Source organism: Rhodamnia argentea, chromosome 9, assembly GCF_020921035.1.
Source record: "Rhodamnia argentea isolate NSW1041297 chromosome 9, ASM2092103v1, whole genome shotgun sequence".
Classification (NCBI taxonomy): domain Eukaryota; kingdom Viridiplantae; phylum Streptophyta; class Magnoliopsida; order Myrtales; family Myrtaceae; genus Rhodamnia; species Rhodamnia argentea.
This window is the reverse complement of record NC_063158.1, coordinates 25,824,982-25,852,207: the sequence shown is the minus strand read 5'-3', so window position 1 is coordinate 25,852,207 and position 27,226 is coordinate 25,824,982. Positions and strand designations below refer to the sequence as shown.

Here is a 27,226-nt window from a genome sequence, read left to right as displayed (position 1 = left end):
TCTCCGTGGGTCATCACAGGACCACTTTCAATAAATGCCATCAGATCAACACAGATAGATAGCCATATTTTCACAAGGCAGGAGATCCATTTTATAGCTAGACATTATACATTGTCATTAAGCTCTTAAAACCAGCATCTTTCCTTCACGATATACATGAAAGTACATGAAACTCATCACATCCCGGTGTCCCCAGCTCCCTGCAACTAATAACGCTAGCCCTTAAGCCATTCCCTTACTTGTAGCTGTCCTGATTATCTGAAACAAAGCTGCAAAATAGAAAGGCGTGTCAAACCCTCTTCCGAAAATGGCAATCTGAGTCCCCTTGGTAAGAAAAGCAAAGTGATCAGCATCAACTCTTGAATACAGAGAACCCAAAACTACTAAGTTTCGTTTACTAATGGCTCTATAAAGATTTCCAGCCTCTGAATCTGAGTATAACAATAAGCAGTCTACAGCAGCTACATATAGATGACCGCGATAAGCAGTTGGAAACTAAGCACTTTCATATGTTGATCAGCTCTTAAAATTGAAAGACAGTTGCAAACAGCAATGAATGTCAAAAGCAAATTGTCCAGAATACGCTCAGCATCTTATAGTAGAAGATTATAATAGACGCACCAGCAGGACATCTTGCATATGCTGCAGAGAGGGTAAAGAAAGAAGAAATGTACAAGTTTTGTCAATAAAAAATACAAAAGGATAAAGTATGCGACCAGAAAAGTCTATGTATACAGAACAAACTTGGATAAACAGATGTATACTTGTATGATTCATATGTAGTTTAAGATCCCACCAACCCACAAGTCCACATAAAATGCTCAATTGCCCATGAACATTCTAAGATGGCGCCTCATTTGACACCCACATTACAAATTGAGATATTTCCTCATGCTCTAGTTTGTGTCATTAGATAAACATAAAATTTGACATCACATTACCTCTTTTGCATCTCTTGTGAAATGCAAAAAGAGGAAACATTTTAACCACACCTGCAGAGATGACTGGCAGCTTTCTCTATATCAAGTACCATTAACAGAGCTATACAAACCTATAAAGTAACAAGTTCTTTGAACAGCCTGTAGAAATCTTTTCCCGTTCATCTAAAAAATGCTATAGAAGTCTCACTAAACCATTGAAGCAAACAGAACTAGATATAAAGCTCCACATGCAAACAACGAGCACACGAACTGGACAAGACGAAATATCATACATGATCCAACAACAACGAAGACAAAGAATCCGAGGACAATACGGCCGACTGGGTAGTCATATCCTTTCTTGGATGAGGTTTCAGGCACCGTTCCCCTCCTTGTAATGTTCTTCTGAAACTTGGCAACCTTCCTTTCGGCAAAGCGCTTTGATGTTGTCTGTCCAAACCAAAAACAGCACAGATCGAAAAAGTCATGACTTCATCATATTATCCAGAAAAATGATTCATGTACATTCCTAAAAACAGATTTTGGACACACCAATCCGCCAAACAAAAAGAACTTGCTGCCTTTTTCTCTTGAGACAGGAAAAAACAAAAAATGCACAGATCCTGGTGACAAGCAGCTTTATAACGAGAAAGATTCTATAATCACCGTCAAAAAGGAACAAACTTTAAAAGCAGACACAAAACCACAGCCCTAAAAACTTCAGGAGAGATTCTTGATAACACCCAAACAAGCCGTATGAATTGCCTTCGGTTTTCAAGGACAGGCAACAAGCTAAAATCATCTGTTTATCAAGAAGAAAACTATTTCAACATGAAGCCATGAGTAACGGAAGAGCATGAAATCCTTCATCAGACCACCCAAAACCAAAACTTGGAAAGAAATGAAAACCAAATCAGGCCGTTTCTCCTCTCCTGGAGCCACGAGAAAGCGCAGGCACGAAGAATCACCAGATGAGAACCAAACCCACCTCGCGGAAATCCCACAAGGAAGAGGAAGAAGACGTTACCATTTTCGAGGTTTAGGCAGATCAAGAACAGGAGGGTCTGCGTTGGAGCGCGAAGAGAGGGAGAGTGCTTTCTGTTGAATAATGGTTTGGTATGGCAAGTGGAATTGATGGAAAGACTGTATTTTTGGTAGTTTTCTGGAACCAGAGATTCTTTTCCTTTTCTTTTTTTTTTTTTTTTTGCAATGAATTTAATGACCATGTTTTTTTAGGGACTCATTGGACTCAATGGTTCAATTCTGGTATGCACATAATGACATTATTTCCCAATCTATACATCACACGACAGTCGAAATTGTAGTATCCATTTATACCCATGACCCAATTTTTATCATGATATTCGACAAAAACCTCATCAAAATTGGAATGAAATCAACTCAGTTATTCATCTTTATTTTCCGTAATCACATATTCCTAAATTTATTATGCAGCTTCTATGTTTTTAGAAAAGATATTTATTCGAGTGGGGCAGTTCTTCTAAGACATTATCTTTATGGCAAGAAATCTATACATGTTGAATGTAGTCCGTTCTAAAGTGTGTGCAAGAATAATGCTAGATGGAGAATGATTATTATTTTCAATCCGGAGAAAAGTGAGAATCTCATGTATGTATGAATTCGTATTATTTAAGAGATAATGACACAAATGATCCCTGAATTTTGATTCAATGTGCAATATAGTCCATGGAGTTTAATTTGACCAATATGGTCTTTGAACTTTAACTCAATGTACAAAGTGGTCCCTAGACTTTTAATTTGATCAATGTGATTCCCGAACTTTTGAAAAATATTTGACTTGGTCCATGAACTATAGAAAGGTATTTAATATAGTTCGGAGATTAAGTTGAACATGTTCCAAATATTCATTGATATTGATTAAGTTAAAAGTTGAGGTACCGGATTGCATATCGAGTTAAAGTTCAATAACCATATTGGTTAAATCAAAAGTTTAGGAACTATATTGCATATTGGATCAAAGTTCAAGGATCATTTATGTCATTTTGCGTATTATTTAATTGAATGGGTACAATGGTGTATGTATGTGTCTCTATATACGTGTGTGTCGAAATGAAATAGATTGTGAAGTAACTAGTAAGAAATAGCTACAGCATTCCTAAGGGTACGCTTTGCCTCATCAGAAAAAAATGATATTCAAGTATCTATATAACAAAGGATGTTCAAACGTTCACAAACTCTCGAAGGGATTCTCTAAAAGTACGTGAAGTCGGCTAGTTGAGCTCCTAACAATTTTGTAGAAACGTCTCCAATTTCGAACTCTTTGTCATAGACTCATAGGGCCCCAAATTCTTGAGAAAATTTCAAATAATGATATAAGGTGTGACTATTTTCTCCACACAAAAAAAAAAAAAAAAAAAGTTAAAGAGTAGATCGTCTTAGATAAAAATCTGACTTGGCCAATTTTATCACCGTTTTCTTAAAAAAAAATAAAAGCCAAAAATGAATATGATCTCAATAAGAGTATGAATTGGCCAATTTAATCTCAAATAATGACCTGAAACAGGCTATTTTCTCATAAGAATGCCTCAAATAGACCTTGTCTAAAAAAAAAAATGCACTAGCTTACTAGCTGGCCAAATCTTTGAGAGCTAGATTGCATGTGCAACTCACATTCTTATTCCGGGGCAAAATGGAGGAAATTTGTCCAAAATTTTCCACTTCAACCCAAATTGAAGAAGCTTCATATGAAAGCTTTTCGATCGTATCTGGCGTTCTTTGCTTTCAAATGAGCACGTGCGGCATATGCAAGCCAACCACAAAGATTTGGCCACCCAAAATGCTCAGGCCCTTATTTAAGACTAAATCAGCTTATTTAAAATAATATCTACTTTGACTTCTCTTTTGAAAATACTACTCCACTTCAAACCCTAGGTTAAAATTAAACTGACTACTTCAAGCCTTATTAAAGATAAGATCTAAACCCTCCTTAAAAAAAAATGCTATCTTATATCCTTATTTGAGACTAATTTGATAATTTCATGTCTTTATTTAAAACAAAATCCATTGCCTTCTTTCGAAAAAAAAAACCCCTACTTTGAAATTCCCTAAAATCCTCAAACAAGTGGTTAAACAACAATAATCTTGGGTGTCCCAAATCTTCTCAAGACAATTCTCGTCCGATGATTTGTCGAGGACATTACATTCCCAGTTTTGGGGCATCTCATACAAAAGGTTGCTTAAGGGAAACAGTGATGAGTATTATCACAGTACAGTTAATCAACTAATCTGCATCTTCACTTTATTTATCACGATAATGTACACATAAAAATGACGACTTTCTTCCTTCAAAGGAAACAAACATGATGACAGCCTTGTACAGAGGCAAGAGGAAAAATTTGAGGAAGAGAAGGAAAAGAAAAAAGAACAAAGAAAATAATGAACTACTGACTCCCGCCTTTCCTCTCTATGATAGTTGAAATCTTCTGAAACTTAATGCGTATATACATAATATACAAACCCTACTTCTTCCCTCAAAACCGGATATCTGTGGAGGTGCATGTGGAGGTGCATCCCAACGAACGACTGATGATTCATGGCTTAAGTTATTGTGTCGTGAAACGTAAGATATAGGAAGAGTATATCCGAGGGGATACGGGCCAAAGACTGAAGCCAGCCCTTGTTTCTATGCTGAAATTTTTTACCAGTTATGTAACTCTGAAGAAATGCTTTTTACCACCGGATGGTACTCTGTATGCATATACTTCTTTGCTTTCTTTGAACCAGGCTGCTCAAGCCATTCATCATACAACTTTCTCACCAAGGGGTTCCTAAAAGGATCAGCAACATAAATCTGTGCAAAATTGACAAATGGGTGTGAGATAGGAACAGGTCATACTCAGATCCAAGCACGAAAAGGAAAAGATGCAACTTTGATATATTTATACACACTTGCAAATCACATCTATAAAAAAGAAAGATCATTTTTTCTTAAACAGCATTCCCAGGGGAGACTAGATGCTGTAAGGGGAAATGGGAATATGCATCTTAAAATAAATACAATTCAAATCTCTTCTTCCCATATAAGCATTAACTATTACTGGAGCTTCAAATAGGATTTCACCATAAAGGCCAATGGGGATACAAGGAGCTCTAGAAAGCAACAAGTATCAACCCAAAATTACAAGATAAGAGAGCAATATTTCTATAGCCTCATGGTTAACACCTTACAGAGATATACTAAACAGTAGGTCTTACGCTACCAGAGAGGGGGAATAAATGAGAGGGGGTTACAAAAAATTTCAGAAACTTTTGATTTTCTTTTTTTGAAGGATTGTAGGGAAAACGTAAAATTTTCTCTACCCACCCCCACGATTTCTTCTCTCTCTACCTCCCAAGCAAAGCGTTAGTAATTTGGGATGGGTTCCATCCTCGGAAGACAAGTTCTAATGTAGAAAAGTGGGGTGGATGGTGGGGTGGATGGCTCACTGATGCTTATTTGTCATCTTTCCTTCCGCCAAAGACCAATGTAATAATAAAACATTTTGAGAAAAAGCAGTCATTAAATAAGAGAAGCTCTTTAAAATTCCACAATCCTCCAAGCTGTATTGGATGATTTATCACTTCCATAATTACTTCATGAATTGGGTGCTTGTAGAGAGAACCTACTTTTGAAGTAGTAATCTACGAACAAGTCCTTGTGAAAAAAACAAATTATGTGACAAACAACATACCTGATCCATGTAAACAGTTTCCAATCTCTGAATCAAGTCCTTCGCAGATTGTCCTGGTTCTGGCTTAATTTGACCTCCACCATTTAAGCAACCTATCGATAAAAAAATTCCTTACAAGCTCAGAACAAGCATCCACCTTAGTAAACAAGGAAAAATGAGCTTCTACACATAGCCACAGATAGCAGCTTCTCCAACAACAATAGAACACCCACCCCCAGGCCAAGAACTTCCTTTAAATGCAAAAATTGCCATAAAATATAATTTTAGTAAAAGAAATAAGGACTTGCCCCAATCGCAAAATAATTGTTCCAGTATTGTCCAACAAGACAGTGCATGAGATATGAATGAATGGCATAACCTACGGAAAAATGCCATACCTGAAGGGCATGCCATCACCTCCACAAAGTCATAATCACACTTGTTAATTTTAACTTTCCTCACGATATTCTGCAGGTTCCGGAAGCCATAACATAATGCAAATTTCAGCGCTGTTTTGCCATCCACCTGCTTGCAGCAAATGTCATGAAACAAGAGAGATTCAGAAAGCGAAAAGACTACAGTATCTTTACAGGTGGAACTGCAGACCAGCAATTTGGAAGTCCTACTTGCAGAGGCAGTGCAAATCCAGATCATTACCAGGAAATACAAAATGTGACTCAAATACTCGCAACCTATGCTACTTTTATATTTTATAAGATGATATCAAAGAAACATCGAAAAGCATAAGCTGCAATTGACAGATCATTGAAAAGCCAGAAGAAGTTTAGCAAATGCGCTGATCATTATCAGTGCTTGACCAGTGGGGATCAAACCCCACCAATAGATCTTATTCCAGCATTTACAGAAGTCTCTTATTGGAGTCAGTACAGAACTTCTACATATTCATTTCGTAATGATGCTAGAGAAGATAAAGCGCACTTACTTCCAAACTCACTTCCTGAAAATCTGAATTCCTTATGATTTTAAGATCCAGGGGACCCTCAATGTCTCTTCCAAATAGTTCTTTAGCTGCATATCTAAAGATGGTTTCTGCGTATCCTCCAGAGCTTCCCAGGACACCATAAAGATGACCATCTTCATTGACATTTGTCATCCTGCACAAAAAGATCGGATGTAATAAAGGCCTGGTTAATGGATACTAAAATGGATAGACAGTTCATTGTGCCCTTACATTTTGTCTAGAGGCGACTCCTCTAAAGATCTGAAATCCACGGTTTTAAGCTTTATCAAATCTAAAACTTCTCCAGATGTCAAAACTGAATCAACTTCCGTAAGTTGAACTTCATCCAGTTGTGTGTCTTTAGGAGAGTCCAACTGGAAAACAAAGTCATCCCGGACGGCCTCCAGCTTCTTATCATAACAGGGCATGACACTTACATGATATACTTCATCAACCCTGTAACAGAAGATACAGGAAAAGCACAATCACAGGAGTTAGTTTGAGAAATTTACAGGACGTGAGAAAAGCTTTAGCATTGACAGGAACGTCATGTGGAATCCTTATGTTCTCTTCTTGCCATGAAGATGGATTGAACATGCTGACCAACTAGCCGACTAAGTCCATAATTGGCCATGTGACGGACCACCCAGTCTTCATGGCTTTACCATAATCCTATCTACTCAAATTAGGCTGGCACCATGAAAGATGAACAGGTCTAACTGACCATCAATACATATGATTCTTGCGACAATCTTGTGACATATGTTACGTACAAAACCAAACTACGCTTTTTTTTTTTTTTTTTGGTTGGAGTTGAGGGGACAGGCAGCCCACGGGAGGCAACTAAAGCTTGAGCAGGCTAATATGTATTCCCTATAGAACCAAACTAAAGTTGCTTGCCTTGAAAGAGTGTTCAAGTTCATATTTAAAATATTGAAAACAAGGACAAAGGAGGGAAAAAGAAAAACTTTAGCTGGATTGTCTACCTGAGGCCCATTATCTGGCATACATGATGCTTAAGAGCAGCTCCCATAGTTTGCTGAGGGCTTTTCACGGTTGAGATGTAAGGCAAAATATAGGACCCTAGTGTTTTTTCAGCATAGCAGATCCAACCTGCGCAGATAGAAAGACATCTGGTTAGAGCAATTTTCCATTTCTTTAGAATTCCCTAAACCATCACTCCTCTCCATTCACTCTCACTTTTTGAGGGTATGCAGATAGACTACTAGTCAGCTCTAATGCTCATACACACGTTTTTGCACAGAATCGATCGGAACACATACCCGGGCATGCTGAAGCAAGCATGGGCAGAGAATTATCTCCCTTCAATTTTTTTTGTTTGTACCGCATCACGAACTCATTACAAGACTCAATGAGGGTTATATCTCGACTACAACTTGTATCCAACACAGCCTTTACTCCCACAGACTTGAAAAAAGTCACGAGTTTCCTTAAAACCTGAAAAGAATAGGTAGGATACTCAGAGTACGAATGGAAGAACGTCATACATGAGTAGAACTAGGTACTATAGATTTTTGAGCGATGACGATTCATGACAATCTTTTCAAAGGGGAAATACAGCACTGGTAAATATCTTGAAACTGGAACAGAGTGACACACAGATAAACAGACAAAGAAAAGAATAAACCATTTCCCTGCTTCATGGTCAAAGTGGAGACCCCATTCATTTAAAAGCCAGAAAGAGCACTTCTATTGGATCATGAAATAGGAATGTGCTTATCTATATCTCAGAATCACCTGAAGAGGAGATAAGCCAAAATGAGCTGCAAGAGAAGCTCTTGATTGCGGAGAGACAGAGACTATGACAGCCTTCCCCTTATCAATGTTAGAGAGAAACTCGTCCAAGCTTTGCTTCTCGAGCATAACTGTCTCTGCCGATGTAATGCATCCACTGCATGGTCGCCAGCAAATAACATACAAGGAGAGTTTATGGAATCAATAGGAGACTAATGAGAGTTCTATCTGTCCAACCAAATTCTTCACAAAGGCAGCAACTAACATCATGTCCCAGAACAAAGCGACAGATAAAAGGAAAACTACCTGCATGCCAAGCAATCCTTGAGCGAAATTTTGACCGGCTCTGTCTTCACTGGTCTGTTGGCAATTGCTACCTTCACCAACAAGTAGGAACACAAACAATCACATTTATTAGTCGGGAAGAGGAAGGAGAATCAAGCATCTTACCCTGCAAACCCGCAAATTAGCAAAGCTCAAATTAGCTCCAACACAATCAAACCAAGCATCTCCGATCCAAAAATATATACGAATAGATAAAGTATTGCCAGTTCCAAACTATTCCCACAACACAGCCACTAAAAGAATTCCGAATTGACTTCAACCCGCTCGAATTCCAAGTCCTAACGCTGAAGCTACAGGAATCAAACGGCCAACAGCACAACCGAGTAAAAACCTCGGCAGAATTCTGACCTCCGGCTTATCGCTTCTCGCCGAGGAAGCCGGTTTGAGGCCCTTGACGGAGACGATGCAAGCTTGGGACGGCGCAATGAAGTCGTTGAGATCTCCAATCCGAAGAGTGGCCGAGAACTTCTCCGACATCCTCCTCTTCCCGAGCCCGAAAGATGCCCACGCGACCGGCAACTCGCAAGGGTATCGAAATCGAATCCAAGATTCTTCTCCTCTGGCGAAGTATGTTAAGAAGGGAGTGGTGACAAATTAGGGTTTTGGGGGGAGGAACAGAGGCGGGACTACGGAGACGAGAGAAGCCGCGAATGGCGGTGATGTTAATCAGACGTAGACGAAGATCAACCCACAGGCGGCGAGAATTCATCTATTTTTATTCCGTATTTTTTTGGTAAAATAAATTTTTAGCGGCTGATATTTATCGATTTGAAATGTTTTTATTAAATTTAATATAGCATTTTTTTTATAACCAAGGTTTTCCACGTGCAATGAATTATTTTTCGGGATCGTATAAGTCCATGAGACGTGATCGTTGGGAGTTGAACCCGCGATCTCATCGCTTAACTCTTTAAAACTCAAGTGTCTCACCAATTTGTCCGACACCTCATTTAATTCGTCAAAAGTAAATAAATTTGAGAAATAAAAAATAATTATTTGTTTCATAATTTTTGAATTTTAATAAAAAAATTCTTTATTTGTGGTAATTTTATGTGGTAATCAAAATAAAGATAACAACAAATAGATAATAGAGTTTTGGATCGTATATCGACATCGACACATACAATCTTCAAGAGAAGAAAAAGTTCCATCGAAACAATTATTTAGTTCAGGGCAACCTTGTTTTTTTTAATTATTTTAAAAAAAAATGCTTCTTCATATACAGATAATAATACATATTCAAATATTTTCGTTTGAGTAATAATTAAAAAAGTTTAGATAATGCATTTTTCATAAAGCGAGCCGAACCTTAAATAATAATTAATAAATCTCATCAGAAAAACTAATATCATGTAATGGAAAATTAATTAAAATTATTTCTCGCAGGTGAATGTTTGATTTAGACCCGACCAAGAGAAATGTCTGATTTGAACGGGTCAAAAAAGTTCACGTGATCGGAGAGCTGGACACCACGTGTTGGCCACGCGCCATTGGTCGCTCCGCGGATTTCGTGTCCTACTCCCTTGTCCGTAGCGGGTCATGGGCCAGCGGCAGATTGGGCCGAGTCTAGGCCCCTGTAAACTTAATTCATGACATGGTAATGCCACATAAGTAAAATCTTAGCACATGAAAAATTACTAAAAAAAATCATAAACCTATTATACTTGCTTAATTCAGTTCTAAAACTTTAAATTGTATCAATTAGGCTCTAAATATTTTCACATTTTGCCAATTGAGCCACTTCAACGAATTTCATGTCGACCCCACCCCTCCTATATTAGCATGGCCAACGTTGACGCGAAAATTATTAATAATTTTATGAATTAATTATTCATTCCTTTTATTTTCATTTTCCTTTAGTTTTTTCTTTTCTTTTCTTTTCCTTCTTTACTTTTTGTTTCACTATGGCCAGCAAGGGCGTTTTGACCCTCGTCTAGCGACCTCACCCATGGGCATGATGGTCCAGCGAGGCCGTTTTGCCTAGATTTAGGCAAGGCCGGCCTCGCCGTGGCCACGATAGCCTCATGTAAATGGGGAGAATGTGACAGATCGATGTTTTGGCAGCCCAACCGGTCAATCGTATAGTTGAGAAGACCTCCAAGACTTGTTGTGTCTTGGCAATTGAGGGTTTCCTAGGGTTCTCTTTAGAACATTCTCGGGGGTGGACGATATTGTAATTGTCCCTCTCCCTAGAAACTTCCTATTTATTATCGGTGGTTAGGTAGATGGGAGACGCGATCTTAGCCATTGGATGGAATAGAGATTAACAGTTGTAATCCGATGCCCTCTACTACATAAAGAGGCGTCCTCCTTCTCATTTGATCACCTACGAAAAAGAATAACAAAAGCATTCCTTCCGGAATCTCTCTCTTGAACTCTCCTCTCTCTACACGATCCGAGTGAAACATTAAGAGAAGACTTGGCTTAGGCGGATCAACCCTCAAGAGTCGGCTTGTGACACTACAAAATCAGAATCAATTACTCTAAAAAAGTTCATGGGAGAAAAATAAAGACTGAACCAACAAAACAGAAAACAAAGAAAAGAGAGGTGGGCCTTCTTAGTTTCGAACTTTATGTGGGCGCTAGCTTTGTAGGGCAATGTATATATGTCTCACATTACGTAGGCATAATTGGTCGATGCTCCAAAGGATTGTGGATTTGGAAAGGAAAACCCTAATTTCCACTTCCTCTCCTCCATTCCTCTTTTGAGCTTCTGTGGGTTCCCTCTCCTCAACTCAACTCGCCATCGCTCCCTCTCTCGTGTGACATCGAAGGTAACCTCTCTATCTCTCTCTCACACTCTGAAGCTTCCGATTTTGCTTTCATATTTAGTTCAATGTGTTTTATAGTTTTAGTTTGCATGTCTTAGTATTTCGTATTCCAAGATACATATGATTGGCGGGACGAGAGGGAGTTTGATCAAACAACTGATCGACTTTCAGCAAGAAGCTATGAGATTGGGCCAAGCTATTCGAGGGCCGTTATCCTTTGGGGACACAAGACGTTACGCAACCAATGATTTTCCTAGTAGAATGTTACTTCTATTTCAAGGAATGATCAAAAGGAGAGTATATCGAGATTTTCTAGGGTTTTTCTACGCAAATGATCATACTAGCTATATGCCTATTTATTATGTTCGTTGGGATGCTGACTTCTGTTTATCCATATTGCATTAACATAATCTCTCTGTGCGATTTTTTTATAGTTATGTTCAACTACTAATGTTTGGTCCGATGCGTTTTAATAGACAAAGCGCCGGCACCAGCACTGGTACATGGCCTTGGATAAATTTTGGATATGTGAAAATTACCAGGTAAACTTTTCTTTTGGTTATATGATGCAAGAAGAGAAAGTCAAAGTTAGTGAGGTGCATGCACTATTATCACAAGGAGCAGTTTCACTTACCCCTCTCCATGAGCGATACATCCCATGTCTTTGCCATAAACTCAACTATCGTTTGTACATGAACTTTGCCGATATAGCCAAAGAGACATCCCATGAGTGGCAGCCACTTTGACTTGGCGGAAGTGAGAAATTTCCACTTCCACGGTGTCAATGTTAGTTGACAGTGGTCGCTTCCAGTGCTCCTCATGAATCTTCATGTAGGGTGATCATCTACTCCATTGTGAAACTCGCAACAGAGGATTCTTTACACCAAAAGGCATGAGTTAGGACAACTAAAGAGCTCAAAATGAATTTCGTGATTTTCCATAGAACGAAGGTAAAAAAATTGACCTTGCAAATGCATCCAATATGGTTTCCATATGTAATAAACAAGGCCGGATTTTCCTCTCCTAATAGAAATTTCTCCTCCCGCCCTCCTACTTCCGACCTTGTATGAGCTTTTGTTGCATTTTTTAAAATATTTTTTATCCTAGAATATGGGAAGCTCTACAACAGTTGATCAAAAACTTTGAGGCTGAATAGTAGATGAAATAAAACATTTCGGATTTAGCTCGAGCAAGATGAGTCCAGTGGCCTTTTGGGGGCAAGTGGCAAAAGTCCATCCTAGACATCTCCGAAGCCAACTATATCGATGATGCCATCATCTACATACGGGGGAGTGAAATTCCCCTGCACATCATGTTATTTAGGCTAATATTCATGAATTTTAAGGACAATAACACTGAGTTTTTGTGATCTCACTTAAGTTCACTCTCATCAAAGACACGAGGAAAGCTAAAGCTAACGACACCCACTGTGGTGTTACTCGGGATTTAATCCACCGTAAAAAGCTCGGTAAGTTGAGGCATATAATTGGCCTTATGCTATTAACACAAAAGGTGTTGGAAGGGAAAAAGAACTGCTACTCCAAGAGATAGGAAATTTCGATACTCTCTCTACCTTCAGTTGACACCTAAATTTTGATTTTTCTTAAATCATTATTTTTTACATAAAAATGAGAATTAGCTTTAATACTCACCAAAAATTAATTTCTTATGCATAGCACATTTATTTTCTGTCACTCATACGTTATCATGCACTAAGGCCAACGGGAAAGCAATTCAACTTAATTTGATGAGCGAGTGGACTAGACTTAGTTTGAAATTTTTTACTAAGGTTACAAGAGGGTGCCAAAATTTATTAAGGCCATTTGGACCTTATTTTGAGCTCAAATTAGGCCATTAGAGCTTATTTAAATTAGAAAGGCTTTTATTCAAAAAAACCTTAATTTGGGCCCAAAAATATGCGGCAAGCTTTTAAATTGATTGAGAAAATTCGTCCAAGGCATGGACATGGGTGTGCCGAATTCTAATGGAGCTTGGACCCTATTTTCAAATTCAAATTAGCTCATTTTAGCTCTCTTAAATATGTGAGGCCTTTAATTAATTAGAGCCCGAATTGAGACCGGGATTGTACCATAAGCCCACAAGGACATGTCAATTTTGGCCACCATCACATCACATTCACTTGGCCAAAGTTCATAGAGTTGTAGGGGAATATGACTCTTCAAAACTTAAATTAATTTAGAATTTATTTAAATTGGGAGTCCTACCCTAGCTAGAGGTTGAATGGTTTTGGACACCTAAGATCTAATGGCTCATATTTAATCCTACCCTAGCTTGGATTATTAATCCAATGGTCCAAAATAAATCCTACTCCTACTAGGATTAATAGATTAAGCTCTATATAAACACTCTTAGGCCTAGGGTTAATTCATTTGGCATTTTCATTGAGCACATATCAAATTTTCGGCATTCAAAGAGCAAAAAAATTGAGAACTTTGAGAAGTTTTAAGGAGTTTGATTGTCTCCCTCGCCGGTCGAGACAATCCTCCCCGTTTTAGGTGTGACCGAGACACCATTCTCGGCCAACTCCCTCACCAAGAGATCTACTCCTTCTCTAGTGTTGCTCGAGGCTCAAATGCCACTGTCCTCTCCAATCGTGGTCCATCTCAGCCCGTTTAAGGTCAGCCGCGCTTCAAATAGCTCGCCGTTTCCGCCGAAGCCACCAAAACTCCCTTACTATCCTCCTTTGTGCCACTGTTCATCCCCGGTTTGAGGTCGAACAGCCCCTGTTTTACTATAATTTGAAGTTTTAACCTTATTACTACTTGTGTTAGATCATTCGGGACATTTCTGCGGCGAATCAAGCTCAAAAATGGGTTTTTTTGGGTGAATTTCCAGCAAGTGTGCGTACTGGAATTTGGCTTGGAAAAAGGTAATTTTTCACTACTTTTTTATTGCAATTCGTGCTTATTTAATTGACAACTTGCATGTATGTTTCAGTACCTTGATGAACACATATTGATTTGCAATTAAAATTGGAAAACTCAAGCCTTTTCTATCACCTTTATGTCAAAACTGAAAATTGCTATTTATCGCATAAAATTTTCATTTTTGTTTAGTAAGTTTAATTTGATTGTGGAATTGGACGACTTTGAATGAATTTTTTGAGAATTGATGGAAATTGATTGGAAAATTTGTTTTCTCAAAAATTTCTTAAACAATTTTAAGATTAAACTAAGCGAACTGGAAAAGATAAGAATTTCTGTGAAAATTTGATTTTCGGCACACATTCACTCCTCTTCGCCTAAATTTACATATGGTGGATAATCCTTGCTTTGAATTCTATTTTGTGTTGGTTGGATTATCTTATTCTTTTATTATTTGATAATATCTTGTTGTTATGGATAAGGATTGTGCTGAATTGGATAATATCTAATTTTTTGAGAATTAATTGACTTGGATAATATTTGATTTATCATGGATAATCATTTGCTCTCGACAACTATCTCATGTCTATCAAATTGGTTGATTTTTCTTATCTCGTGGATTTTTTATGTCATGGATAATGACTTAATTGGATTGGATAAATATCTTATTTTTTTTTAGAATTAATTGAAATACTTTGCAAATCCTAAATGATAATTTTCTCGAATTTAATATTGGACTTTGGATAGGGAAAGTTGACCCACATAGGATTTTCAGCCACCCCTTCATATTTTAAAAAATTTGAATAAGGCTGGTTGTTTTTGCTTCTTGTCTAGTTGACCTTTATTTCTTGTCTGGTCATGTTTGTTTTATTTAATTATTTTACTACAAGGTTTGCACAATCATAAATAAACATGCCCATAATATATGCTCCTATGTGTCTAGACCCTTTGGAAAATAAATTACATACTCTAACTATATTCTTATGGAATGGGATGATAATTTAGTATAGAATTCCGTAATCTACCCTTCATAGAATGGGATGATGTTATTTTAGCTCATATCCGCCTACCGACTCGAATCTAAGAGTATGTTGCGGATAAAATTCCCCTTTGACTCTAATCTTTGGGTATGATGCAAATTAATCAGAAAAATCGGATGTTAAGGTATATTATGGGCATATTTATTTATTTTGGTTCAATCTTTTATCTATTTGATTTATATCCGGAAAACACAAATTTCACTCATTTTTCACATACCATATGGACATCCATGTCACATTTTTTCTAAGAACAAAAATCATCTTATTCACATCATCAATCAAAAGGGATGTTTCATTAAATTTAATACCGAAAGGGCATTAATTTTTCTAAATTAATGTAACCAAATCTCTGGAGTCATTTTATCTTGTTCGTAGAAATAAAATAGTTCTCCCACTATTTTATTTAGGTTTCTAATCGACCAACCAAAAACGATTAGTGGTGACTTCAATTGAAGAAGTTTTGTATGAATTAAACTTAAATTGCGATTCAAGAGGATTTGGGAGAGTTTGAATTAGGTTAGTTAATTTAATTAATCCGATAATTCATTAGCCTGATTTTAGATCACGACACCTCCTATGATCCACATTTACACAAAGATTTTTTTTCTATAACTCCTCAATTGAGACAATGCCACATGAAAGTAATTTTTCCTAGTGAATCGATAGGTCTCTATCTTTTTATCATTTTCCAGGTTAAATGACAAAAGGAAAAGAACAACAAGAATTTACTAAAAAGTTTTACTTGGAAAGGTGCAAGCTTTCATAATCGAGCGAGTACGAACTACTGTAACGATAGTGCATTGAATTCAAAGCTTAAACCATTAAGAGATGACCAAAGTATAAAAAGGTTTATTGGCGGCGTTTGCAAGAATGCATTGCTGCCAACGTGATATTGTCCTCTATAACCGCAATTCATATTGTTCCATGCAGCTTTAATATGCATTGTGCTAGTTTCATGTTGCACAAGAGTTATATGCTGGTGTAACATGTCACATATTCGTGGGTAAGGTGAAACTAGAAATATGTTTGACAGATAAGAACCCACATCTCTACCGTGACTAACTTATCTAAACCAATGTAAGTGACTCATATGAGCTCACTATGCCAACACACAAAACTCTAGCTTTGTCGCAAGCTAATCATGTTGGCATGGCTTCGTAACTTGCCATACTAGTTTGAGACTGGACAAGACTTATCTATCAATACAATGACTCGAAAATGGCGATGTGAGATCGAAGAGGCATCTAACACCCAATGCATCTCCCAAAAAAAAAATCATGGCATAGAAATTTTGAATCTTCGAACGTATTGTTAGGATACACGTGTGAGTTGTATTAGAGAAGTCTCACATCGGATAATTGATGTGATATGGAGCGGTTAATATATCTTAGTTTGCCCATAACTCATTGGCTTAAGCTTTTGAGGGAAGATGGGTCCAACTAGATATGTTGACGGGCTTGAACTTGGGCTCCCTCTTGGTGATCTCCCGGGCAAAAGTATTGGACTTACGCTGCGCGCTCGCTTCAAATAATATCGGAGCCAATGGTTGATTGGTGGCTCATTCCCAATATATATCGGTGCTTGGTGAATATCTCAAGGAAGGAATCTAGTGGCTAACGCGGTTTCTAGGCCGGTAGGCGTTGTGGTGTAGCAATGCGGGCTCGATGGGCGTTGATGGAGATTCAAGTTGAGATAAGTTGGTGCGGAAGGATACTTGGATTAAAGGGGAGCAAAACCTAATACCGAAGCTCACACGTGAGGGGGAGATTGTTAGGATACACGTGTGAGTTGTATTAGAGAAGTCCCACATCGGATAATTGATGTGGTGTGGAGCGGTTAATATATCTTAGTTGGCCTATAGCTCATTGGCTTAAGCTTTTGAGTGAAGCGGGGTCCAACTAGATATGTTGACGGACTCGAGCTTGGGCTCTCTCTTGGTGATCTTCCAGGCGAAAGTATTGGACTTCTGTTGCGCACTCCCTTCACGTATAATCATGGCAATACATTTAGGGGGACATTCATCTACGTGTACATATGTATATGCATGCACAAAATTTATAAAACGTCTTGAAAAGATCAGCAATGAAATCTGAGCCAATATCTTCCGCAGTTGCTTAACTACCTCAAATTCAATTGTCTTGATGATAGAAAGTAGTTGTTTCACGTCCTCCTCGGTTACGCCCTTCTTTTTAAGTTCTCTCTCGATAGGCGCATTACATCTCCCAGAACGAGTAATGGCATCTATATTCCTTGTGCCATAATCCCAAGGAGCTACTTTTGGCTCAAAGTCTTCTACGGGAGGGATCTCAATCACAAAAGGCTTAGTTTCAAAATCCTCTTCTTCCGCGTCATCATATGTCTCCATCAATCCAACTAAACCAATCAAGTTATCTTCGACGGGATCATCCATACCATCCAAACCATCGGGTATAATGTCTTCAGAATTGATAATAAAAAAAACTAGGAGGAGCCGGATAGAGCACATTAAAATTGTACTTTCCCGTATCTTGCCCTAGGTTGTCTATTGTGTCAAAGCCTCTTGCATAAATCGCTGATCATTTTGGCGCGTCTGTTCCATGTCAAACTCATGTTCATATATTTCTTCCTCGTGTCTCATCAAGGTTCCCGCACCACCAAGTGGCACTCACAAGGTATTCTCCATAAATTGCAACATCGAATTTCGAAAATGAAATGATAGGAGGATAAATCGACAATGGTGAATGTCCGTTTAGCCATCGAATAATCAACTTCACTAATCACGCCCTTGCTAAACAGTTTGGCGGGACAAATCATTTTATCTTCTCTTGAGATATCCTCCCCTCCAGGGCATAATGATGCTACAACTAGGAAATTCTGTAATTTGGCGGTGTCAATTAGGAACTCCAACTTATCTCCTTCCTCCTCTTCGTCGTCTATCATATTCACTCCTTAGTGCTCTAGTAGCGGATTCCGTTGCATATTTAGTTCCGGCTTATCAAACTTCAAAATCTCATTATCTATTAGAGCTTGTACCTTGAACTTAAGTATTATGCATTTGTTGACATTATGCCCTTTTTCACCCATCTGGTATGCGCAGAATTGCGTTTCACCATAACCGGCAAACTTTGGAGGATTCGGTCTCGCTAGTTCTTTAGCAACTGACCACTCTTCTATAAGTATTGGGAGAAGCTTCAAGAGAGGGCGAGGAGGTGGTGTAAACTACTTAAAAGGAAATTTCTTCTTGGACTCATAAGCTTTTGGTGTCGACCAAGATGTCTCTCCTTGAGTCGGGTTTGAATATGTGAACTTATTAGGCTCAGGAGGATTAGGAACAAAGGCCACATCACCAGAATGCTCTGTTTCCTTCCTAACCGGATATTGTCGCCTAAACTGTACTTCAAGCGCTTGTCTTTCTCTTTTGCCCATCTTGCTCTTTCAGCCACCTTGATCAAATATGCGAAAGTCTAGCACCCAAATCGTGCAAATATGTCGAAGAACTCATGTGGGAGTGCTTTTAGGAATATGTCAGCAAGTTCGTATTCAAGAATTGGAGGTTTGACTTGTGTAGCCATCGTTATCTGTAACTTGTGTAGCCAACGTTATTTGTAACGCACGGGGACGTCCTAGGGTGTCTACCTTGCTTACGAGCTCTGTTTTAATCTTTTATTTCATAATAAGGTGCATGCATAAGACTAAAATAAAAATACAAGTACATGCAAAATAAAACGGTGGGCATGACACCTAAAGGATATAGCCTTATTAAGGGTTTCCTAACCTGTTAAATCACACAAATCACAATCAAATTCATATACATATACATATACATATATCTTTGTATCCTTCTCTAGCTAATTAATCTGAAAATAGTTAATCCAACGAGAGTGAGCCGAAGCTCCACGGGCATCATTCTAACACAATAACAAATGGCCTATCAATCAATGAGCAAGCAGATAACACCAATCAAACATGACGGGGTACATAGAAATCAACAGATCAAGATAACCGGACCATATGAGCAACAATCATAACACGCGATTCATTCAAGCTATTTACACATCCGTCGAAAGCCATTCTGGCTTTCTAACATAAATCTGTCCATGCATGGTCCATCAACATATTGCCCAATTCACCTCGAACTCCACCTACTCAATTCCACTTGCACTTCATCCGACTACGAACAACCACGAGCAAGCCATTCTCGTGACCTTTCACACCCACGGATACCCATTCTCTGCCTTTACGTGTACAATCCATCGACATCCATCGCCCACCACGACGATTAACGAACGAAACCCTTATACCCGGCGCCACCATAAGCTGTTCCATTCACCGAATCCAACATGCAAACTGTTCGAGAATCGCCACGTCTATGCTGATAACACCAAACCCACGAGCGGTCATTCTTCATTCGCCACCAGAATTGAAGACACATCTATTCCGTTAATAAACCCAACATGCATGAATAATCGACAGTCCAAAGATCGAAGGGTTAGAAATTCTACTCACTTGGAAAACTACCACAAAACCGCCACGAAAACCGATGTTGGTCTCTTCAGCTTCATCTGACCTCTTTGCTCGCCCAGACCGAACTTGACCACACCTGGTATTCGACGCACGGCAACAATCCAACCATTGCACCTCCACAGCTCGAGCTCGCTTCGATCTCATGCCCGTAAACTCCCACAAGACCAGCACCATACTGCCGCTTCGTGCTCCTCCTTCCTTCCACATGGCTTGGGTGAGGGTGGCGAAAGAGATTGAGGGAGATGAGAGCAACTGAGAGAGAAAATGAGAGAGGAAGGCCGGGCGAAATGCACGAGGAGGGAGAGGATCTGTCCTCCAACGAAGGGAAGAGAAAAATGAGGGGGAGAGAGAGAGAGAGGAGAGGGCTTTTATAGTGGATGGGGGTCCACGTCAGTTCCAAGGGCTTCATCTAATTCGCGAACCAATTTCGCGTCAGACCGATCACACACGAACTACCACACCCGGCCAAACCTTTTAGCTCAAATAATCTACCGTCCAAAATAATAAAACCCCAAAGTCACTTTCATCATTAATCAAGGTCCGATCATATGTAACCCGTTTATTAATCTGATTGAACATAAACTTAGGTTGTCACACTCTCCACCTCTGTACATACATCCTGACAGCCTCATTCTTTCCTTTGGCCGTTCTAAGCAGATCTTCTCTAGTCAAAACGGTCGTAGCGTTGGATTTATATTGGCATAAGAACTCATCTGCAAACTCTTGCCAATCATCAAAATCCTCGATGTCCGATTCCATATATTAGGATAGAGCTGCGCCAACCAAACTCTCTTGAAACGTATATATCAAAAGAGGGATTTTGTCAGAGCATTTAGCTATCTTGTGAAGGTAGTACTTGAAATGGGCCTTGGGACGACCCGACCCATCCTGTTATATTTTCTTACAAAATCGGCCTCCTTCTAATCGGCGGGAACCTTAATCTTTGTGAAGGGAGTATCTTGTCGAATCTAACCATTTCATAACCTTAGCTACTCGGGTATTCTTCGGTTTTAGTCGGTCTCTTCGATCCTTTCTCATCTTTCCGAGCTCCAGATTTCCCTTTCTTCTCTTTTTCTAGATCAATTACCATGGGCGTAACCTTCGAGGGAATTTCCACATTAGGAAACTGATTATCATTTGGGATTTGATTGGCATATGAGGTATTCGAGGAACTCAGCTAGGATGCGGGGTTTGAATTTGTGCCGCCGGATATGTGCTTTGTGAGGCGATGAATTTCATTTCGCAACCAGAAGTTGCAATCCGACCCATTTGAGTTTCCATATTGACCATGCGAGTACTCAAATCTTCTTGCTCCATCGGGGCTTATAAGTGTATCCTTATACGCGTTCTTTTAGATTCCGTGATTAAGGATCACACGTTTGAAGTAGTAAATCAAAGTTAGGATATTAAAAATGGTAATGAAAGCTCAAATCCTTTTGATACCATATTTTCTTATAATTAATGGAGATAACGGCTTCCATGTGAGCCCTAGCCTCACATTAGAAGTTCTTTTCACCATTCCTTATAGGAAATCATGCTATCAAAAGGAGAGTAACATATGGTAATTGCTTTTCAATGATTTCACTAGAATACCTCAAATATGAATAAATGGAACGAAATGAGTATGTTTATGATGAAAAGTCCTAATAGAACGTCCAAAAGACATAAAGTGCAACATTAATATATTATAAACTCGATGATAATCAACTATCCACGAGGGAGTTTGATCGCTAAGGTAACTCCAACGTCCCCAAGGTCATTTCGTTCTCGAATTTGAGATTCCCCATCTCATTGAAAAGCGGGCGGCCAAGAAACATACTTGAAATCTCCCGAATTGTTACCTACAATCGGGCTCACCGCATTGTACCTATCTTTTCACCCGAGGCAAGATTTAAACAAACATGTGCATAGATAAAATGAATCAATGCAATGTGCTTTCAAAGTTCATGAATTTGGTTGCATTACCAATCCGAGAGGTCTTTATGAGGACCGTAATGCAAGCTTGGTCACTGTTTTAACGAAGGGGACTCATGTGAGTCATGGCTTCGAAAGAAATTATACCATCACCTTCGCCGAGTTTACAAATTAGGAACCCTACAAAATGAGATAGAATAATATTGTTTGCAATTATTCGAGCAACATCTATAAATATTTGAGATCTTATGTTAATTCAATTGCCCCAATGTAAAGAGACTTGGTAAGGGACGTAACGTAGGTTCGATTGGCTTGGAAATGAATGGCCTATTAGTACCAAAAGGTGTATGATTTAAGGAAATTGGTGATCAACATTCATGCTTCTGTCACCGATTTTTTTTCGCCTTCCGACAGTCTCAAAATTCCCTTCAGAAACTCTTTTCTGCCGATATTCTTTGAAGATTTGACAATTTTCCGCAGATTTTCTTTTTGCTGGTTTCCAAATGTCTCCACTGCTGAGGGATATTTTGCAAGTTTTTCTGCTAAGTTTTCCCCTTTTTCCTCTTTTTTTTTCATTTTTTTTTTCATTTTTTTTTTTTTTTTTGGTTTCTTTTTTTTTTTTATTTCAAACTGGCCTGATGTGCTCTACATTGATTGCATTGTTTTGTACAAAAATAATCGCGAACACCTTTCTTCTAGAACTTCTGCAGTAGATGTCCCTTCAGAATTATTTTGTTTTTCAGTTCACTCAGGGTAGAATTACAGAAGTTCTATTGCAGTTTAAACTCGAATCGTCATCAATTTTTGTGGGTCGGAAAGGGATAAATTTCGTTGCTAATTAAGATTTGGCAAAAAAAAGGCATAAGACTGTAGGAGTGGTTCGGTGGATAGGCAAGCCAGTTTCGAGCTAAGCATGGGGCCTTCGCCAACAAATCTGCATCTCTGTTACAGTGCTCCAAAGATAGATTGACAAGGCCCAGCAGCCTGGACTTGGCCTTAGTGATAAGTTGGTGCACTTCTCATATCAAGTGACTTGACCTCAGACTGAACTAAGCTTAGATTGTCTGGATACTAGATCGGGTTGGATTTCGGAAAAACCCGAATTCACTCTCCGACCAGTTATTGGGAAAATCTAAATAAGGGCCCAAGTGCCCTGTTTTTTCTCAAAATAAGGGTGTTTGAAGTAAATATTATTTCAAATAAAGGTATCAAGTACCCTTTTTATTTCAAATAAGGATCTGAAATGATCATTGTTATTTCAAAAAGAGGCTTGGCCTGGCTAGCCGGCCGATCAAGCATATTTTTTCCAAAATATAATTTTAAGTTAACTTAAATAAGAAATAAAAAAAAAGTAAAAAAAAAAGAAACAAAGACAGAAGAATACAGGCGGGAAGTCGTCCCACCGGCGGTGGGGCTGCATTGGTGGCCGACGAGGTCATCGGTGCCTCAGCAGGGGTCGGCGACCCAACCGGCGACCTTACCAACTAGCGGCAAAGGCTAGCAAACCCTAGCCCTCGTCGGAGCCGGGAGAGGACCGCGACTCTCTCCCATATCCAAAGGAGGGCCACGGCCCTCAACGGGACCTAGGCGAGGGTCGCCGCCCTTGGCTAGACCCAAGCAAGGTCCTACGGCCCCGGCACTAGTCTTGGCGAGGGCCACGGCACTTACCCGAATATGGGAGAGTCACGACCCTCCGCTTGACGATGGAAGGTCACCAAGCGCCGGCGACCCCGACGGCTATCCAACCCCCATAGACGGGAGGAGGGCTTCCACATGCGAGAGTTGCCCTCTTGCTTGTTGTTTTTTTTTTTTTTTCATTTTTTTAAAAATTTTTAAAAAAAGAAGAGGCAAAAAAATAAAGAAAAAGGAGAAAAAAAAAAGGAAAAATGATGAAAATGCCCATAAATAGTTAGTGAGAGGCTCTTTTTTGAGACTGATATGGCCACTTCATGTTCTTATTTGAAATAATGAGCGCATTTCAAATCCTTATTTGCAACAAAGCCCATTTTAGGCCCTTATTTGAAAAAATCAGAGCACTTCGAATCCTTATTTGAAATTTTTTCTCGTTATTAAAAGTGCTCTGTCTCTCTCTCACCCCGCACTGCGCCTCCCCCGCTACCAAATCCTCTCAACGTGCCAATGTGACGGATCAGAGCTCTCGTCGCCCTTATGTTGCTCCACGTCTTTACGGATCTTCTCCGGTCTCTCTCTAGTAAGATTCATCTCTGCCTTACACGTTGGTTGGATCCGTTCCTTCTTTTTCGAAAAGATGGTATTTTTCCTGATCGTCTAGTTTGAAATACTGTGAAATCAGTTTGTGTTGTGTGCTTACATGTCCCAAAAAGAAAGAGAAAAAAAAAAAAAAAAGTGACACTTGTGGTTGTCTGGTTTTAAAATTTGTAATTTTTTTCTCTTTTGCAAATTATGTCCTGTGCTCAGTAATCCTCTGCCGCCTGTTTTAGTGTAGATAAGACTCTTTTCTGGTATCTCCGCCGCTAATTTTAACGTAGGTATGGTTGATTGGTGTTATTTTCCGGGTGGATCTCCCCCAATACCGGCGAAACGAGTAATGTCAGTGATTGGTTTCGCTAATGTTTGCTTTGTTTCTAATTCCTAGATATGGGAATTTGTCTTTGCTTCACGTGGCTTTCACGACTTTGGAGTCACTCCATCTTCTCCTCAACCAGTCAAGATATGGCGAGTCTGGAAAGCCTACCGGATGATGTCATGACTGGTGTTCTCAGCAGGCTACCTCCTGATCAGGTTGTTAACTTGCGGTGGGTGTGTAAAAGACGGCGCTCTTTGACTGCTACCCCTCATTTTGGTGAACTGCATCTTCAAAGATCTTCTACTCCGGTAACCATTTTCCATGCACTGTCGTTTGAGCATATTGCAAGTGACAAGTTCACGCTCTACTTTGTCGACAGGAGCTCTAAGGAAAAGAAGCAGCTGATTAGGAAAATTCGGACTAAGAAACTTGAATCACTGCCGTTAAAGGGATGGCTTCGATTTTGGGGTAGTTGTAATGGGCTGTTCATCTTCTTCATAAGCGGGAAGTTTTCGCTTACTTGTTACGTTGTCAACCTTATCACACAAGAGCACATCACCGTGAAGCCGGGGTTTGATTTTTGGCTTCTTTTTCAACTCGCTCACAAACAAGTACCAGTTGCTTACGCTTGATAATAGAACCGATGACTTCGGATTTTGCGAAGGCACTTTAGGGCAACCAACTATATATGTCGAGGGAAGTTGGGTCCTTTCCTTATGGTCCTAGAGAACTATTCGTACCCCCATCAGTTGTAAATGGGTGTCTTCACTGGATGGCAATTGGGAAGCGAAGCCGCAAAGGTATATTGCCCTCGTGTTCACACTCTATCATGGCCTTTAGCATAGAAGATTGCGAATTCCGTTTTCTGCCTCATCCTGGAAAGGTGAATCAGTCATGTCAAGGTCATCAAAATACGCACTTGTTGGCAACAAAAGGTGAGCTATATGCATATGGTATGTATGCTAAAATGTTGGATACATGGGTTTTGGAGGACTCTGCAAGTTGGTATCGGGTTAAAAAGCTCAGCATCCATCTTGAACGGGACTTGAAGCAGTATTCAATTGATGATACTTCCATCATGAGTTACCAGTCATATTTCAAATTGACGCTTATCGACATATGGAAAGATGAAGTGCTCTTGGTAATACCTGGGCGGGGCTTCTTTAGGCACCACATGCAGGTGAAAACGCTAACAGAAGCTCAATTTGCACATCCACGTGCTGATAGGCTCTGCGAAGCGATTGCCCTTGAATGTAAGTTGAGCGTCTTGTCTCCGAGGGATTTCTTTGATTCGTTTCAAGTTGTGAAGTAAAAAGTTCATGCAGATGCAGTAAGGAAGTAGTGGAGTTACTATCTTCAAGGAATGCTCGACTGTTGTCTTTGGTAATAAGTTATGTTTTTATGTTCCAGGAGAAAAGAGCCTCTCGAAATATTTGCTTGAGCTTCGACTCCGAGGTGTTACGAGAAAATAAGTGGTTTACGAGTTGACGTGCAATTTTTTTTAGTCCGAGCCAATGAGAAATTGACACATGTATAATGCGGAATTAATTTTTAAAAAATTAGAAATTTTTACCCATCTGCCTTGTCCCTCCATGTTACCATTGCAGCCACTGCGAGTCCACACCGCCGTTGCGACCGATGGAGTTGCAATGGACTTCGCCCATCATCTTTGCCCGGTTCCTTCAGATCTACTCGGACTTCACCCATCATCCTTGCCCGGTTCCTGCAGATCTACTCGGACGTGGCCGTGGCTCCAATGCCTGATGTAGCCATGGACGAGGAAGGACAACATAGGGGTGGTTGGTGTGGATGGCTCCGAGGTCTACTGCTGCCATGACCCCGGGGTTCCAGATCTGGACGCGACCGTGGCTCCAAGGCTTGTTGCAGCCATGGACGAGCAAGCACCTGCCATGGGCCAGGAAGGACGACGGAGGGGTGGTCGGCGTGGATGGCTTCGAGGTCTGTCGTGGCCATGGCTCCGCAGTTCCAGATCTGGACGCGACCATGTCTGTCGCGACCACGGCCAAGCAAGCACTGGCCATGGACGAGGATGGCTCTGAAGTCTATCGTTGCCATGGACGAGAAAGGACGACGGGGCGGTGCTCTGTGATGGAAGAGGACGCCGCAAGGGGTGGAGATGGTGGTCGGAGGGTGGTGGCGCTCCGAGATGGAGGAAGAAGAAGAAATACGTTTTTATTTCAAATCAACTGACACTTGCCAATTTGCTATTGGATACAAATAAATAGAAAATGGAGTTCTATAGACTCCACTATTTTATGTCGTGCGATTTTATTTTGGTGATATTATTATCACCCACTCACTAATCACCACTAATTTGATTTAAATCAGACCGCTTAAGCCTCATAATCCCCCACCATGGAACTTAAAAAGGGTAAGCAACAGAGTGCGTTCGGATCGGGCCGAACCGAACCCGGCAATTCTAGGCGAATTTTCGATCCGATATTTGATTCTAAAGGTGAGAAACAAAGTGCGTTGTCTTCTATTGAATCGTTCCGTGTAGCTAGGAACGGTATTAAGTGGTCCGGTTCCTGATTTCTGGTTGGAACCGAATCGCCACGGAACCGATCAATAGATTTGGGATATTTTTTAGTACTTTTCCCTGATTTCTTTAGTAACACTTTTGGAGTATAAAGATAATACACGAAGACTCAAATGAATATGCCATAGCTTAAATGGGACAAGTTTAAGATACCAACTTTCGCCAAAAATGTTAAATCGCTTTATGGGTCTCTTTTAAGCGAATTCATTCTTCTAATGATTCAATGCGATCCGAAACAAGTTCGTAAACTAGTTCGAATCTTTCAGCTTTAGTGAACCATATCGTTCCTACTACGTATCATATTTGCCGAATCTGAGTGACAATTCTCAAAGA

General features: G+C 39.6%; 2 protein-coding genes across 3 annotated transcripts; both read right to left on the bottom strand.

Annotated features, from left to right (window-relative positions):
- Positions 1–67: 67 nt before the first annotated feature.
- Positions 68–2,091, bottom strand: LOC115743007 (stress-associated endoplasmic reticulum protein 2-like). The gene is made up of 3 exons (XM_030677582.2): positions 1,948–2,091; positions 1,214–1,370; positions 68–269 (listed from the first exon to the last, which is right to left on the bottom strand). Exons 1-3 carry the CDS (start codon positions 1,948–1,950, stop codon positions 223–225), a joined length of 207 nt encoding a protein of 68 aa, XP_030533442.1. The 5' UTR covers positions 1,951–2,091; the 3' UTR covers positions 68–222.
- A 2,086-nt stretch (positions 2,092–4,177) lies between these two features.
- LOC115742988 (protein NAR1) lies at positions 4,178–9,364 on the bottom strand. Of its 2 annotated transcripts, none has more exons than XM_030677560.2 (10): positions 9,021–9,364; positions 8,634–8,704; positions 8,331–8,484; positions 7,856–8,030; positions 7,559–7,685; positions 6,804–7,028; positions 6,555–6,726; positions 6,010–6,136; positions 5,633–5,724; positions 4,178–4,752 (listed from the first exon to the last, which is right to left on the bottom strand). In XM_030677560.2, exons 1-10 carry the CDS (start codon positions 9,147–9,149, stop codon positions 4,600–4,602), a joined length of 1,425 nt encoding a protein of 474 aa, XP_030533420.1. In that variant the 5' UTR covers positions 9,150–9,364; the 3' UTR covers positions 4,178–4,599. The 2 variants fall into 2 exon arrangements, with proteins under 2 accessions (XP_030533420.1, XP_030533421.1); XM_030677561.2 differs by having other exon boundaries at positions 8,634–8,778; positions 9,021–9,363.
- Positions 9,365–27,226: the final 17,862 nt, after the last annotated feature.